The sequence below is a fragment of the Diachasma alloeum genome, unplaced genomic scaffold (genome assembly GCF_001412515.2).
Source record: "Diachasma alloeum isolate Michigan unplaced genomic scaffold, Dall2.0 Dall_scaffold_00269, whole genome shotgun sequence".
Taxonomy (NCBI): domain Eukaryota; kingdom Metazoa; phylum Arthropoda; class Insecta; order Hymenoptera; family Braconidae; genus Diachasma; species Diachasma alloeum.
This window is the reverse complement of record NW_021680408.1, coordinates 514,146-527,338: the sequence shown is the minus strand read 5'-3', so window position 1 is coordinate 527,338 and position 13,193 is coordinate 514,146. Positions and strand designations below refer to the sequence as shown.

Genomic DNA, 13,193 nt, shown 5'->3' with positions numbered 1-13,193 from the left:
TGGTTGAATAATACGTATGAAAAAATTTAATAGGAAACCTTGGCGAATTCGCTAGAAAATTTTATTGAAATTCTCTAGAAATTGTATGGAGATTACAGTCATCTTCAATGAAAATGATTTTATTACGTCTTATTAATCAACTCTGGTTATGGTCTATTCGATAATACAAATACTTTGGCATACATAATTGGAAGACTCGTGATACAAATACAGCATAGAGTGAGCAAGTGATCTGCAGCAGATCGATAATTCATGATAATTCTCATGCACAATTTCAATACTCGTTATCGAATGTCACGTAATTCTTGGAACAATTCGGGGAAGATGCCTCGAAGTTCGTGGAGTCACGTTTGTCACTTGAGACCTTCTGGTTCAGACTGGCGGACTGTCGAGGAGACACGACGCTGCGACGATTTTCGTTGGCTGTCCTCCTTTTCAACCACTCTAGAAATGGATATGATAAACATTAGGTAAAATTATGAGAGGAATAATGTGGGATTTACTTTCATACTCACCTTCGTCAGCTACTTTCGAGAATTCATTCAGTAAAAAGTCTTTATCTCTGGATTGTAATACTAGCATTTCCCTGAGTATCTGCACCATTTCTCTACTGGCTTGAGCTTTAGCACGTAAACAATAAACTGTCATTCTGAAATTAAAAAGAATTAGGATTTGTGGTTGTTACCATTTCCTAATGTATGAAGAAATTTTATAGAAAAACCCTAACGACTTCTTTGAGAAATTGAATTTCAATTCTATTGGAATTCTGTTTTATTCCTATTGAATAATTCTATTATTCTTTTGCCAATTTTTTTGAAGATTATGTTTTTCGAAATATTTAATTAAAATAAAATTCAATAGATTTCGATTCTTCTACGGAAATTCTTGGGGATTAATTTTCTACGGTTTTTTTGACAGTATTTCTATGCATTTGTCATACTGATATACAAGTTAAAAAACTTATAAAATTGAATTCGCGAATTCGCTAGACAATTCTATTGAATTTCTATTGAATTTTCTGTTAGTTTTTGGCCGATTCCATTCAAATATTCAATAGAAAACGTTCTATAGGAAAAGTTAATAGAATTCAATACAACTTATTCTATTGAGATATTTTTACTTTTTTGTTTGATTTTTCTTGATAAACAGATAAATTGGAATCGAGGAAATTCTAGGGAAAAAAATCTCAATAAAATAACTTATGTAGAAAAATCAAATTCTATTGACTTTCTATTGAACATTTCAGTAGAATCTGCCAAAAATTAATAGAAAGTTCAACAGAAATCCCATAAAATTATCTACCAAATTCGCTAGATTTTTGTAAAATTACGCTGAAGAGCACCCAGAATCAGGGTCGAACCGTCAGTGCTATTTGACATCTAAATAATAAACTGACCGATAAGGAAAAAAAAACGATCACTTATTGAATAAAAAGTACGGCCGAAAAATCGTGGAGATTTTTCTACTAAATTGTTTCGTATGTGCCCCTCACTTTATCTGTGAAATTTCTGGACTCACATCATAACAATTAAGATGGCAGCTCCCACCCCAGGTCTCGCAAAATTCGATATAACAGTCCACAATCTGCTATCCCTCCCCAAATTCAGCACTTCCTCGATGATGGCATGCCACGTGTAGTGATAATTCCTGAAAGGTCCACAGCTGTTGCTCTCCACACTGGTGATGACGTATCCCAGAGCAGTGAGGGTACCAGTCATCCCCAAGAACGCCAGTGCCAAGAACAACGTGTGAGTCTGGGCAGCTCTCCAGGGGGTCGAGGGTGGTTCGCAATGCCTCATAAGTCCAAATTTCTTTATATAAAACGTCAAAATCATCTTGACAACCATGACCAACGACAAAGGTGGACTGAAGTAGAACGCAACCCAGAATAAAATTTGGTTGTAGATGAGGTTCAGGGTGTTCAAGGCAATGTCGAATTTCGGGGCAGAAACTTCACTCCAGAAAGTGGACAACTGATATCTGAGGGACTCCATGATGAAACTCCCCAGGGTGAAGACTAGAAAGTCGAAGATTATTAGACGATAGATCTCTTGGGCGAGCTCAGTCTGCCAGCAGTAGTACATGCTTCGTGTCAGCCAATATGCCAGCAATGTTCCTATGATCACTACTGTCATTGTGTAGGTTCTTATCATGTTGACGAAGAGGGATTTACGTTTCGAACTGTAACGTTCTAATTTTACCTGCAATGATGAACATAATTTGCATATTATAGGATTCCATATGACCCCCATGATCCTTATTCTGACCCTTGTGAACCTTAATCAGACCCTCGCGACCCTTATTTTGACACTTCATTTCTGACCCTTAATTTCGAGCAGTGAGAGGCATACCAATCAATCATAATTACCGTTAAATTGTGGAGTTGTCAATTTTTAACATAAATCTTGAAAATTTTAAATATTAAAGTAGCCATCAATTTGTACATTCAAATTTCGAAATATTATATCAACCAATAATTTAGGTAGGAAGATTGACGATTATTTGGATAATCGGAAATCAAGTACCTAAAGTGAGAATTAGCTTGTCAACTGAAAAATTACATTTCAATATTATCAAATATTTTATTCACCGTCCATCGAAAAATGTAGCTTATAAATTCTATAATATTTTAAATTTGTTGAATATATTTAAACTTTGAACAATATAAGGAGATAATCCCTTTTTAATATTGTGAAAATCTAATATTATTGCCTATCCCTGATTTCGAGCATCAAATATTAATCACCAAAAGTCGATTTGCATTTTTACAATATAGAGAGATATTGAGACCCTCTAATTCAGTAGCGAAGTGGTGAAACGGAACAAGTCACTTTAGACTATTGACCAGTTTCTAATGAATATCTCCGAATCTAAGGGAGATAGCAAAATTTTTGTTAAAATCTTTTTTGTAGAACCGATTGAGAGCTACAACAAATGTGATAACGAAAATTTCGCTATCTCCCTTAGATTCGGAAATATTCCTCAAAAACTCCAGTAGGAGATAAGTTGACTTGAACCGTTTTACCATTTCGCTACTGGATTTAATTGCACACTTAACAGAGCTACAGATAGCAAAATTTTTGTTATAACCTTTTTTGTAGAACCGATTGAGAGCTACAACAAATGTGGTAACGAAAATTTCGCTATCCCCCTTAGATTGGGAAATATTCCTCAAAAACTCTACTGGGAGATAAGTCGACTTGAACCGTTTTACCACTTCGCTACTGAATTTAATTCCACACTTAACAGAGCTACTGGTCTTGTTAAAGGCGAAGATGTTATGAACAGAGCAGAATCTTATCAGAGGTGAAAAAATGTTGTAGACAGAGCGTAATCTCGTCTCTTCCAGTTAATTTCTGGAACTGTCTTGTTTCTATTTCTTATTTTGCTACAACGTATTCTATTCTAAACGGAGGAAGGGGAGCAATAATAATTGTTGTTATTCCCCGAAATTATTGAATAATGCTGATTGAATTGAACTTACCAACTGTGAAATAATCACAGGAAAAATATTCATGATCCCAGTAACCACAAGAGGTACTATAAGCAGTGAGGCAGAATCCTTACTATGAGGTTTATGATTTTGCAGGAGGTAACCAAGAAGATAACTCGTGCCTCCCATGGCACCCAGTACCCCTGCTGTCATTGAGAATTGAATAGATAAAGCCGTCAGTCGTTTCACGAAGTTTGAATTCTTCTTGGTGATGGACTCGGCTAGAAGCTCCTTGAGCTCTCTGTAGATGGATTGGTGACAACGATTTGCTGCCTTCAATGAAGCAATGCTGTAGTCCCATCCACAGAATATTTTCGTTGCGTATAAATTGTGAATTCCACCGGATGTTTCAATATAACATTTTCGGTAGGATCGAGCAACCCTGAAAATTCGTTTTCTAATTATTGTGGAATAATTGATTTCTATTCAAATGCACACGTGTGAAAAAATTTAACAATTCTATTGGATTTCTATTGAAATTTCTATTAGTTTTTGGTCGATTCTACACGTATAAAAAAATCGTATAGAAATTTCCTGTACGGATTGCGTATAGAATTTCTATAGGATTTTCGTATATGATATTCGGATATTTATATACGGATATTTTTTATAAATTATTTCTATAGGTTTGATCCTATACAACCCACTGCCACATGTATAGAAACATTTCGTATGGAGTTGCGACATCTCTCTACGTTTTTCTGTGGAGCTTTTAGACATCTTTCGTATGAAAACAAAAATTTATGTAAAAATTTATGTATAGAAATAATTCGTATAAAAAATATTCGTATAGAAATATCCGAATATGATATACGGGAATCCTATAGAATGTCTATACGCAATCCATATAGAAAATTTCTATACGATTCTTTCATACGTACAGTGAAATGTTTAATAGAAAATATTCTATAAAAAAGTCAATAGAATTCAATGTTCTATGCAACTTATTCTATTGAGATATTTTCTATAGAATTTCCTCGGCTCAAATTTTCCAAGTTTTTTAATTTGATTTTCTTCATGAAAAAACATGAAAAATAGAATGATAAAAAATTAGAAAATTCGGTGAATATACTTGTGACAACTATAATTATCTCAAAAATCAGAGATATTGAGAGAAAGCACTAGGAAAATTTTTGGAACAGCTGAGATTTTTTTTTATAAATTAAAGGCTTGTAATATTTTCTGCGAAATGGCTCATTTGCAAATAAATTCTACATTCAACTGAATAGAATTCATCTAGTTACTATGTTGGAATGCAATACTGATTTTTCAATTTATAATGCAAACTGTAGCATATTTTAAAAGTAAATAGTAAATTATATCGATATGATTATCCATTCTATTTCCATCACCTGAGTGGAGTCGAACATTTAGGAGAACCAATGGATTTCAGAATATAATTGATTGTGATTATAGAAAAATGTGTACTTACTTCACAGACAGAAGGATAAACGTAAAAATGTAACAGAAAATCATGGTTAAAATATAGGCCGATGGTATATTATACTGAAGTCCAGGTATTGCTTCAATTGTAAGATTTGTGTAAAAACCATAGTAAAAAATAGTTTCCTCCATGAAACCCTAAAATGAAAAGAACTAAAAACAGTAGTACTAAAAATATGAAAAATAAATAAACAGGCAAATAATGATACGTAATAGATAATAATAACGATAGTTACATTTCCGATGAAAAAATCCCCGAAATTAAATGTTGAATCTCCATACGTAGCGAACAATGACTGAGGGAGAACAATAAAAAACATACTGGAAATAATAATCGTATTAATGACGTGTTTTAGGAACATTCAGGTGTCAACGAAAAAAATTTATTCAAAAGAAAAATCGATTTTACCTAAGAACACAATTGATTACATTCAAAATGAGCAACCACCGCAGAAATTTGAAATATGTGGCAACTCCACTGCCAAAATGTCCCTCGATTGACTTAATTGCACCGTACCACAGCTCAATAGTTGATGAGACTTCCCTCATCGCAATAAATAGCTAGAAAATCGAGAAAGAAATTGAATAAAAAATAGAATTATCAAATTTAAGCATTTCAACGTTTGAAAATTTGAGACCAAAAAGAAAGACGTTTAAAATGTTAAAAATAGTCCAGGGCGTCCAAATTTTGAGCTACAGAGATTTTTTTTTTGGAAATTTATAAAAAAATGTGTGCAATAACAATTACGAATTAGTTTTTTCAAATTCAACTCCTACACAGCTAATTTCGTTATTTTTTAAATGAAATATTGCAACATTCATGTGAAATAACCCGAAAAATGTTTCTGAAAGAATCGAGAATATATTTTAAATATCTTAAGGCCCGGTTGCGCCAAGCCCTGTTATCTAAATGAACCCCAGGGTAAAAGTAATCCTCGGGGTCATAATTTTTCAATATTTAACCCGAAGAATAATTTTTTAATTATCCTGCAGCCCCATTTGGATTAACACTGATTTAACCTTCGGATTAAATTTTATTTTTTGTTCCTGGGATAAATTTGAGATACTCTCCCGGGTAAAATAATCCATCGAACATCCAAATTTACTTTTTTCCTTATTTGATGTTTTCGTTACCCGGAACTGGTGCAACCGGGCCTAACGATAATTTTTCATGCTTCAAAAAATTAGGTTTCCGAAAGTTTAAACAATTTCAATGATTTATTTATTTATAACCAACGAATATTTTAAAAAATAATGAAGATGTGTAAAATGTAATTTGAGTGACGCTGAATATTCATGATTTTTTCAAAATTTTCTCACGCAATTTAATCGGCAAATTTGACTAAATTGTTGAATTTATCGTGGATCGGCTCGTATGAAAAAATCGTCTGGAAATCCTATAGGATTTCCGTATATGATATTCAGATATTTCTATACAAATACTTTCTATACGAATTATTTCTATACATAAAATTTTTGCGCAAATTTTTGTTTTCATACGAAAGATGTCTAAACACTCCAGAGAAAAATGTAGAGAAATGTCGCAACTCCTTACGAAATGTTTCTATACATGTGGCAGTAGGTAGTATAGGATCAAATCTATAGAAATCGTACAAAAATAATTGTATAAAAAATATCAGTATAGAAATATCCGAATATCATATACGAAAATCCTATAGAAAATTTCTATACGATTTTTTACACGTGTGTATCAAACTGTCAGATACTTGGATATCCTCAACGAACTCTCCCTTGAATTTGGGGAGAGTGGGGTAAAATGGACACTTTAGACTTTTGTTTTAATATTACTCATAACTCAGAAACGAATTTATCAATTGAACTCAGTTTAAGCTCATCACAAGGGGAAAGAATTGCTCTTTCCAACGAAAGAAAAACTATCAAATTTTATCAACATTTCAACCCGTCATTAACATTAAAAAAAAAGTCTCCAACCGCCCCTACCTTCATAAAAAAAATACTCATAGTGTATTTCATCCTCTTCCACCTGCTGAGGACCCTCCTGGTCGGTTTGAGATTGATCGACCGAGTCAATTTGGCTCTGATGGACCTCTTGACAGTGAGACACTGGGGCATGTCCCTCAGAGCCTCCAACCTCCTCATCTCAGACACGGGATCATTCTGCATGAGGTCCTCCTGCATCTCGAGATGACTCGCAATGGTCTCAGCATTGTCCTCGATCTGGGATCTGCTGCCAATCGGCGAAGGCGACACATCCTGGGGGTTGACAAGCTTCAAGGTGGCATTACTGGCCTTTCCCAGAACAGCTATTGCCCTGGACGGCAAATGCCGGGTGTGTCTTGACTGATAACGTTGGGCCGAGGCTCGTCGAGTTGCTGCACCGCCTCGTTGAGCCACTTGACCTTCGCTCCAGGCAGAAGAGCCCTCGGAGACTGTCAAAAATCATTGATCGATTGATCAATTCCCAGATTTGATCGAGAAAGTGAAATAAAAAATGGTGTACCTTCTGATCTGATGCACACGTCCTCGTCCACAATCTCCATTTCTCCCTAATACGCGAATTGATTTGTTCGGGATGAACGTCAACTACTCATCAATCGGCGATAAGCATCGATCGCTATCACGTTATCAGATAACAAACACTAATCAATGGCAAATCCGTTTGTGTCATGCTGGTTTGACAGCTACGTCTTCACGTGGAATAACAAAACTAATTTTATGATTCATAGATCTTTCATCATATATTGGTCTTGGAAGGTTATTGGGGATTCAGGTCGATACAACAGGTCGTGGTTACTCCCCTGTCGATAAAAATCTTTCATCGATCATAGGATTAATTTTTTGCTGCCGAATGGAAGCTTTGTAAATCGTTTAAATTCACGTTTTGCATTTCGGCCTGCGAATGGATGAATACAATAATATTTTTATTATTTTTAGGATTATCAATTCCATAATGAAAACACCTAGCTCAATCGTTTGGATATTTAGTTAAATTTTTATTGAAAATTCGATTATTTTTGCAACGATTCTGTTGAAAAATTCCCGTTTTTAGCGTGTTTTTTCTTCAATAAAAATGTCACGCAAATATTTAGTAGAAAAACCTAGCGAATTCGTTAGACAATTCTATTAGATTTCTATTGAATTTATTCTTTTCAGATATTTTATTAGAATTTCTTCGGCTCAAATTTTCCAAAAAAGTTTTTTTCCTTCTATTTTTCTCGTCTTCTCATCAAATCTCAAATTTTCACATTTTTCGACAGAATCAATAGAATTTTTGAGAAAAAACACTTGGTTTTTCTACGATTTTTTTTGCAATTCGAATTGATGATTTATTGCTTCAATACAGAATTTTTAATAATGCTTTTACGAAAATATTGAGAAACCTGTTATAATCTGAGGAAAATTTCTCAATCAATTTCTCCTGAAATCATTCATTAGCGACTCATCATATTAAAGTAGTGGTCTCACGGCAAATTGCAAATCTTCATTAATTACGCAACGAAACTTCCGATTGAAAATATTGAAGAAATTGTCAAATTCATTTAATTTAATTCAATTAATTTCAACTAATTTCTCACTAAAAAAATTCAATTGAATAATCCCCTCAATTACCCCCACAAATGCTCCCCAAATAAAAACACAAATTTTCGAGATATACAATAGTTTCTCAATTTTTATTAAAACTTATCATCACAGAAAATCGAGAAAAATGATATAATTTCATGAATACAATTTTGCATTATTTTGCTTCATCAGTTGCCATGATTCCACCATTTATTCCTGTAAAAACTGTTCAATTACATAATTCCTCACTCTAATTTCTATTCCATCACTCAACTGAATACGAATCCACTGATTTCGATTAGAAAAACTATGAAAGAAGAGAAGAAAATGCTGAATACAACTGTAAACATGATTAGTACAGTATACGAAAAATTAAACTTCATGTCAATTGAACAACGAAAAAATGTTGAATCGTCGTGAAGACAATTGTCGTATACAAACTATGCGACATCTAATTACGATCTAACGTACAAGAAAATCATAATTGGATAATTCCTCCTTTTCATTGAACCTTCACACCGGTATTTATATTTATCCATTTGTTATCTATTTTTTAGTGTAATTAAAAATTAAAGCGTAGCCATCAGTCAGTGCTTTTCGCGCAATGTTTTCGTTTTTAATTCGTACAAAATAAAGGAGAAAGAGTAAATAGTATGAGTACACTCGTGGAATCTCGGTAATGCCTCGATTATTACGGCGAAATTTTTTCTTATTCGTCTTTATCGTTTGCTTCAGTTAGCTTTCTTTTATCGAGTGTCATCAATATCTTACCATGGAAAAGTAAGTACAGTTGGACTTGAGTCCTTCACCACATACTGTAGTCTGAGTCGTCTTGATCGAATGTCATGAAGAAACCAACGAGCGTCGAGTACACTACGACGTTACCAGCTAGGGTTAAATAACAGGCACCTGGTTTAATCTGAAATTTGAGAAATTGATTCATTTGGAATTATTACGATAGACTCGAGTTGGGTCGTTGAGTGAACGTAAAAACATAGAATCAAAAAGCCGAAAAAATCATCATCGATCATTTTTAACATGAATTATTACGTATGAAAAAATTCAATAGAAAAAATTAACGAATTCGCTAGAACATTCTACTGGAATTCTCTCGAAATTCTATTGGGATTTTATTCACATTCTAGGGAATTTTCTTTAAAATTCTACAAAAGTGAAAAGATTTCAATTTTTCTGTTTGAATTTTTCTCTTCAGATTTTTTCTATTAAAATTATCGGGCGTGATTTATGAGAATACTTAATTATACTTGGCTGGAGGCCTTCGGGCGATGACCAGTTGTACGTTCTTAGAGGAAATTGCAACAAATTTCGTTAAAAATTAAAAAAATAAGATCTCTGTTAGATTTGATACTGAAGGTTTCAGGCGAGTATAAAGTATAAAGAAGGTAATTGAAGAGTCCTCGAGTTACTGGCCAAGAGGCAACGAATTTACACGTTTTTATTTCCCCGTGGATTCGATTTTATCAGATCATTGTTCTTCGCCGCACACCTGTGAGGCATCGAATATACGGGGATTATATTCAGGAGTATTCGACGTTATTTTATATTTCTTCATTCCCTGTTTTGTTTTGAATATGGCCACTTTCGTGTCCTCATATTATCCACATCAACAGAGGAATTCTTTCACGTTATCTTGGGGTATAACAGTATCGATCAAAAAAAATTTCATTTCTCAAAATATCCCATTCACACTGTTCTTTAATAACTTTTCAAACCTAAATTCAATTATTTCTTCACATAATTATTGAATTCATCATTGAATGTTAAGTTACATTATAACGTTCAAATTCACTCCGACAAATATCTTGGGTTTTATCAAGAAGAATAATAAAACGAATCGATTATTTTTGGTTTCATTAATTGACGAAGAAATGAATGATTTTGAATTGAAAAAATGAATCAAGCACTTACCGTTCCTTCATCAGCTGGAGCTCGTGCTAAAACGATGGGAAGAGCAAACGACGACACAACAATACCCATTGTTATGAATATGGCTAACTCCAAACACGGATTACTGTTACTACCCGAGTCTTCAGTGTATTTCCGCGCTATCAGAGTTGGAATTGGTGCGAGTACGTAAAATAAAATGACGAATAATGGCCACCATGATCTGAAAGCAATGGTGTTCACTCATGAATTGTACATTTCCGAGAAAATTATTTAATATTGTTACCTGTCCCCCTTCGAATTGTAATTCAATTGTCAATGACCTGAATGAGGCTTTGATAACGACTGTCTTTTGGGAACATGATTCTGTCATTCTCTTGGGAGCTCTTGTACTCGACACATCGCATTACCTCGTTTGTAATTAATAAACCGCCCCAACTATTTAATTGACCTGAGTCTCCTTTATTCTTCGTTGGATATAACAATATTGTCATTCTGTGGTCGAGTGGTGCACCGAGATAAGTGGCATAGCGATCCTATTGGGCTTATCGCGGTTCACCACTCCTTCAATTCAATTAAATGCCCAACGAGATTCGATTTTAACTATGATAGATCCAAAATGATTGGATCCTGAGGGGAAATATAATGTTTTCACTTACGCATATGTAGGAAGTGCGCATCCCAGAATGACAAATGTCATTCCGATGGAACCAGCAAATGCCAATGTAACCAATCTGCAAAAAAAACGAGAAAAACTTCAATTGAACGACAATTAAAGTTCAAAAAACAAATTCTCTGTTTTGTTTCGAATGTGGCCACTTCCGTGTCCTCATATTATCCAGATCAACAGAGGAATTCCTTCACGTTATTTTGGGGTATAACAGCATCGATCAAAAAAAATTTTTTATCTCTCAAAATATCCCATTCAAAACGTTCTTTAATAGCTTTTCAAAGATAAATTCCACCATTTCTCCAAGTAATTATTGAATTCATCATTGAATGTTAAGTTACGTTAATTAGTTAATTCGTCATCACAAACTTAACGTAAGTTTCCGACGAATTCCGTTGAAAATAGAAATAAATAAATCAAATCGACCGGGATTACTCAGAAAATATCTTTGAAAACTTCTAGATTTCAGGTTTTCATTGAAAAAAGACAATAAATGATTTACATTGAATATTAGTTTAGAATTTACACATTGTAAATTCAGTAGTGAAGTGGTCAAACGGTTTAAGTCGATTTTGGCTATTGGTCAGTTTTCAATGAATATCTCAAAATCTAAGGGAGATAGCAAAATTTTTCTCATAACATTTTTAATAGCACTCAATTCGCTCTACAAAAAAGGTTATTATGAAAATTTCGCTATCTCCCTTAAATTCGAAAATATTTCTGGAAAACTCGACTAAAGACTAAATTCACTTCAACCGTTTGACTACTTCGCTACTGAATTATATCCGGCATCGGTATAATATCTCGTAATCTACGTCCTTCTAAAAAAATCTTTCAAATACATTTGATCCTGTAATTGGCCAAGTGGCCAAAAACATGAAAAATCTGCCTTAAAATTCCTCTGTGAACCCACTGATGTCCACGCTATTTGCAAAATCATCGGCAAATAAAGTTTATATTTCCGGAAAAATATTGCATGAATATGTAGGAGAGGGTGGGGTAAAATGGACACTTTATACTTTTTTAAAATTATTCATAACTCAGAAACAAATTTATCAATTGAGCTCAGTTTAGGCTCGTCACAAAGGGAAAGAATTGTTCTTTGTATTGAAAAAAACTATTGAATTTCATCAACATTTCAACACCTCATTAACATTTTTAAAAAAGTCAAGTGTCCGTTCTACCCCAACCTCCCCTAATAAAAACATGAAAATTCGCTTTAAATTTTGAGGGGCTTTTTTCGAAGTTTGATCTGACCATTTTTCAACTGTATTTTATGAAATTTACGAAAAATATGCTCGAAACTTCCCTCCAAACCCCTTCTATCTCTCGATGAAATTACAAAAAAATATCAGTGCATCATAATTTGTCAACCCTCGTCCTCTACTATTCTCCACTATTACAAACAGAAAACAATAAATTAATTCAATTTAATTTAATTAATTTACTCACGCTGTAGTTGTGCAATCAATCCACCAAAACAGCGCATGAAAAATAAAAAGAATACATTCTGTTAGTGGCATCATCAAGACCTGTGAAACTTTCGTAATGAAGTTTAAGACTAATAATGAATGAATGGAATGTGTCCTAGAAACAATCATCAACAATTATGTAATTCTCCACTCATCGAATGGCCCACAAAACCCCTGGAATAATTTATATTTGGGTACATTTCATACTTCTCATCATACTGCGAACAAAACAAGTGCTTTCAATAATTAAAAAAAATGAAATGCTCCAAGCAGTAAAGAGGATTAACTCTTTGGAAACAGTAAACACATGACACTCAACAATTAAAGTAAACAAAATCTCAAGCTATGACTAAACAACGGAGAGTGTATCTAATCCCCCAGGTTATGTTGTCATGAATTCTTGATTGTTTTCACTATTAAATTAACTGCCCGCACAATCCATAATGATCCTCGTAAAAATGGAGAATTGCACAATGTCGTCACAATATGTTTTTTTTTAATCTCTCTCGTTCAGTGAGAGGTAATTGTACCGAATAACCTTTAATCCCGGCCATTGCAGATGAATTTGACAATCAACGACGAAAATTGACTCATCGACAGAGTCACGAGAAAGTGGCGTAGGTAAACTCAAAAACAGCCTCCAGCAAGCATTGTTTCTGAAGTTGAC

The 13,193-nt window shown here is 33.8% G+C and overlaps 2 protein-coding genes across 4 annotated transcripts; both read right to left on the bottom strand.

Annotated features, from left to right (window-relative positions):
* Nucleotides 1-47: 47 nt before the first annotated feature.
* Nucleotides 48-7,645, bottom strand: LOC107037733 (transmembrane channel-like protein 5). Its single transcript, XM_015256442.1, has 9 exons — nucleotides 7,419-7,645; nucleotides 6,899-7,347; nucleotides 5,346-5,497; nucleotides 5,173-5,257; nucleotides 4,926-5,074; nucleotides 3,485-3,875; nucleotides 1,519-2,201; nucleotides 516-649; nucleotides 48-444 (listed from the first exon to the last, which is right to left on the bottom strand). The coding sequence occupies exons 1-9, from the start codon at nucleotides 7,456-7,458 to the stop codon at nucleotides 275-277; spliced, it is 2,253 nt and encodes a 750-aa protein (XP_015111928.1). The 5' UTR covers nucleotides 7,459-7,645; the 3' UTR covers nucleotides 48-274.
* Nucleotides 7,646-8,559: 914 nt separating this feature from the next.
* LOC107037665 (leptin receptor overlapping transcript-like 1) lies at nucleotides 8,560-13,193 on the bottom strand. 3 transcript variants are annotated; one of them, XM_029126075.1, is made up of 4 exons: nucleotides 13,057-13,193; nucleotides 11,044-11,118; nucleotides 10,409-10,607; nucleotides 8,560-9,398 (listed from the first exon to the last, which is right to left on the bottom strand). In XM_029126075.1, exons 2-4 carry the CDS (start codon nucleotides 11,082-11,084, stop codon nucleotides 9,285-9,287), a joined length of 354 nt encoding a protein of 117 aa, XP_028981908.1. In that variant the 5' UTR covers nucleotides 11,085-11,118; nucleotides 13,057-13,193; the 3' UTR covers nucleotides 8,560-9,284. The 3 variants fall into 3 exon arrangements, with proteins under 3 accessions (XP_028981908.1, XP_028981907.1, XP_015111809.1); XM_029126074.1 differs by having other exon boundaries at nucleotides 13,065-13,153; XM_015256323.1 differs by lacking the exon at nucleotides 13,057-13,193 and adding an exon at nucleotides 12,507-13,049.

Bases quoted from the DNA above. Each gene is read 5' to 3' on its own strand.
- LOC107037733 (XM_015256442.1), bottom strand. From the start codon at position 7,458: ATGGAGATTGTGGACGAGGACGTGTGCATCAGATCAGAAG. The intron at 7,348-7,418 runs GTACACCATTTT...GATTTTTGACAG, and splicing joins CGTGTGCATCAGATCAGAAG to TCTCCGAGGGCTCTTCTGCC. The intron at 5,498-6,898 runs GTAGGGGCGGTT...TCGATTTTCTAG, and splicing joins TGAGTATTTTTTTTATGAAG to CTATTTATTGCGATGAGGGA.
- LOC107037665 (XM_015256323.1), bottom strand. From the start codon at position 12,655: ATGATTGTTTCTAGGACACATTCCATTCATTCATTATTAGTCTTAAAC. The intron at 11,119-12,506 runs GTGAGTAAATTA...TTTTTTTTGCAG, and splicing joins ATTGATTGCACAACTACAGC to ATTGGTTACATTGGCATTTG. The intron at 9,399-10,408 runs GTAAGTGCTTGA...CTCAAATTTCAG, and splicing joins CTCCAGCTGATGAAGGAACG to ATTAAACCAGGTGCCTGTTA.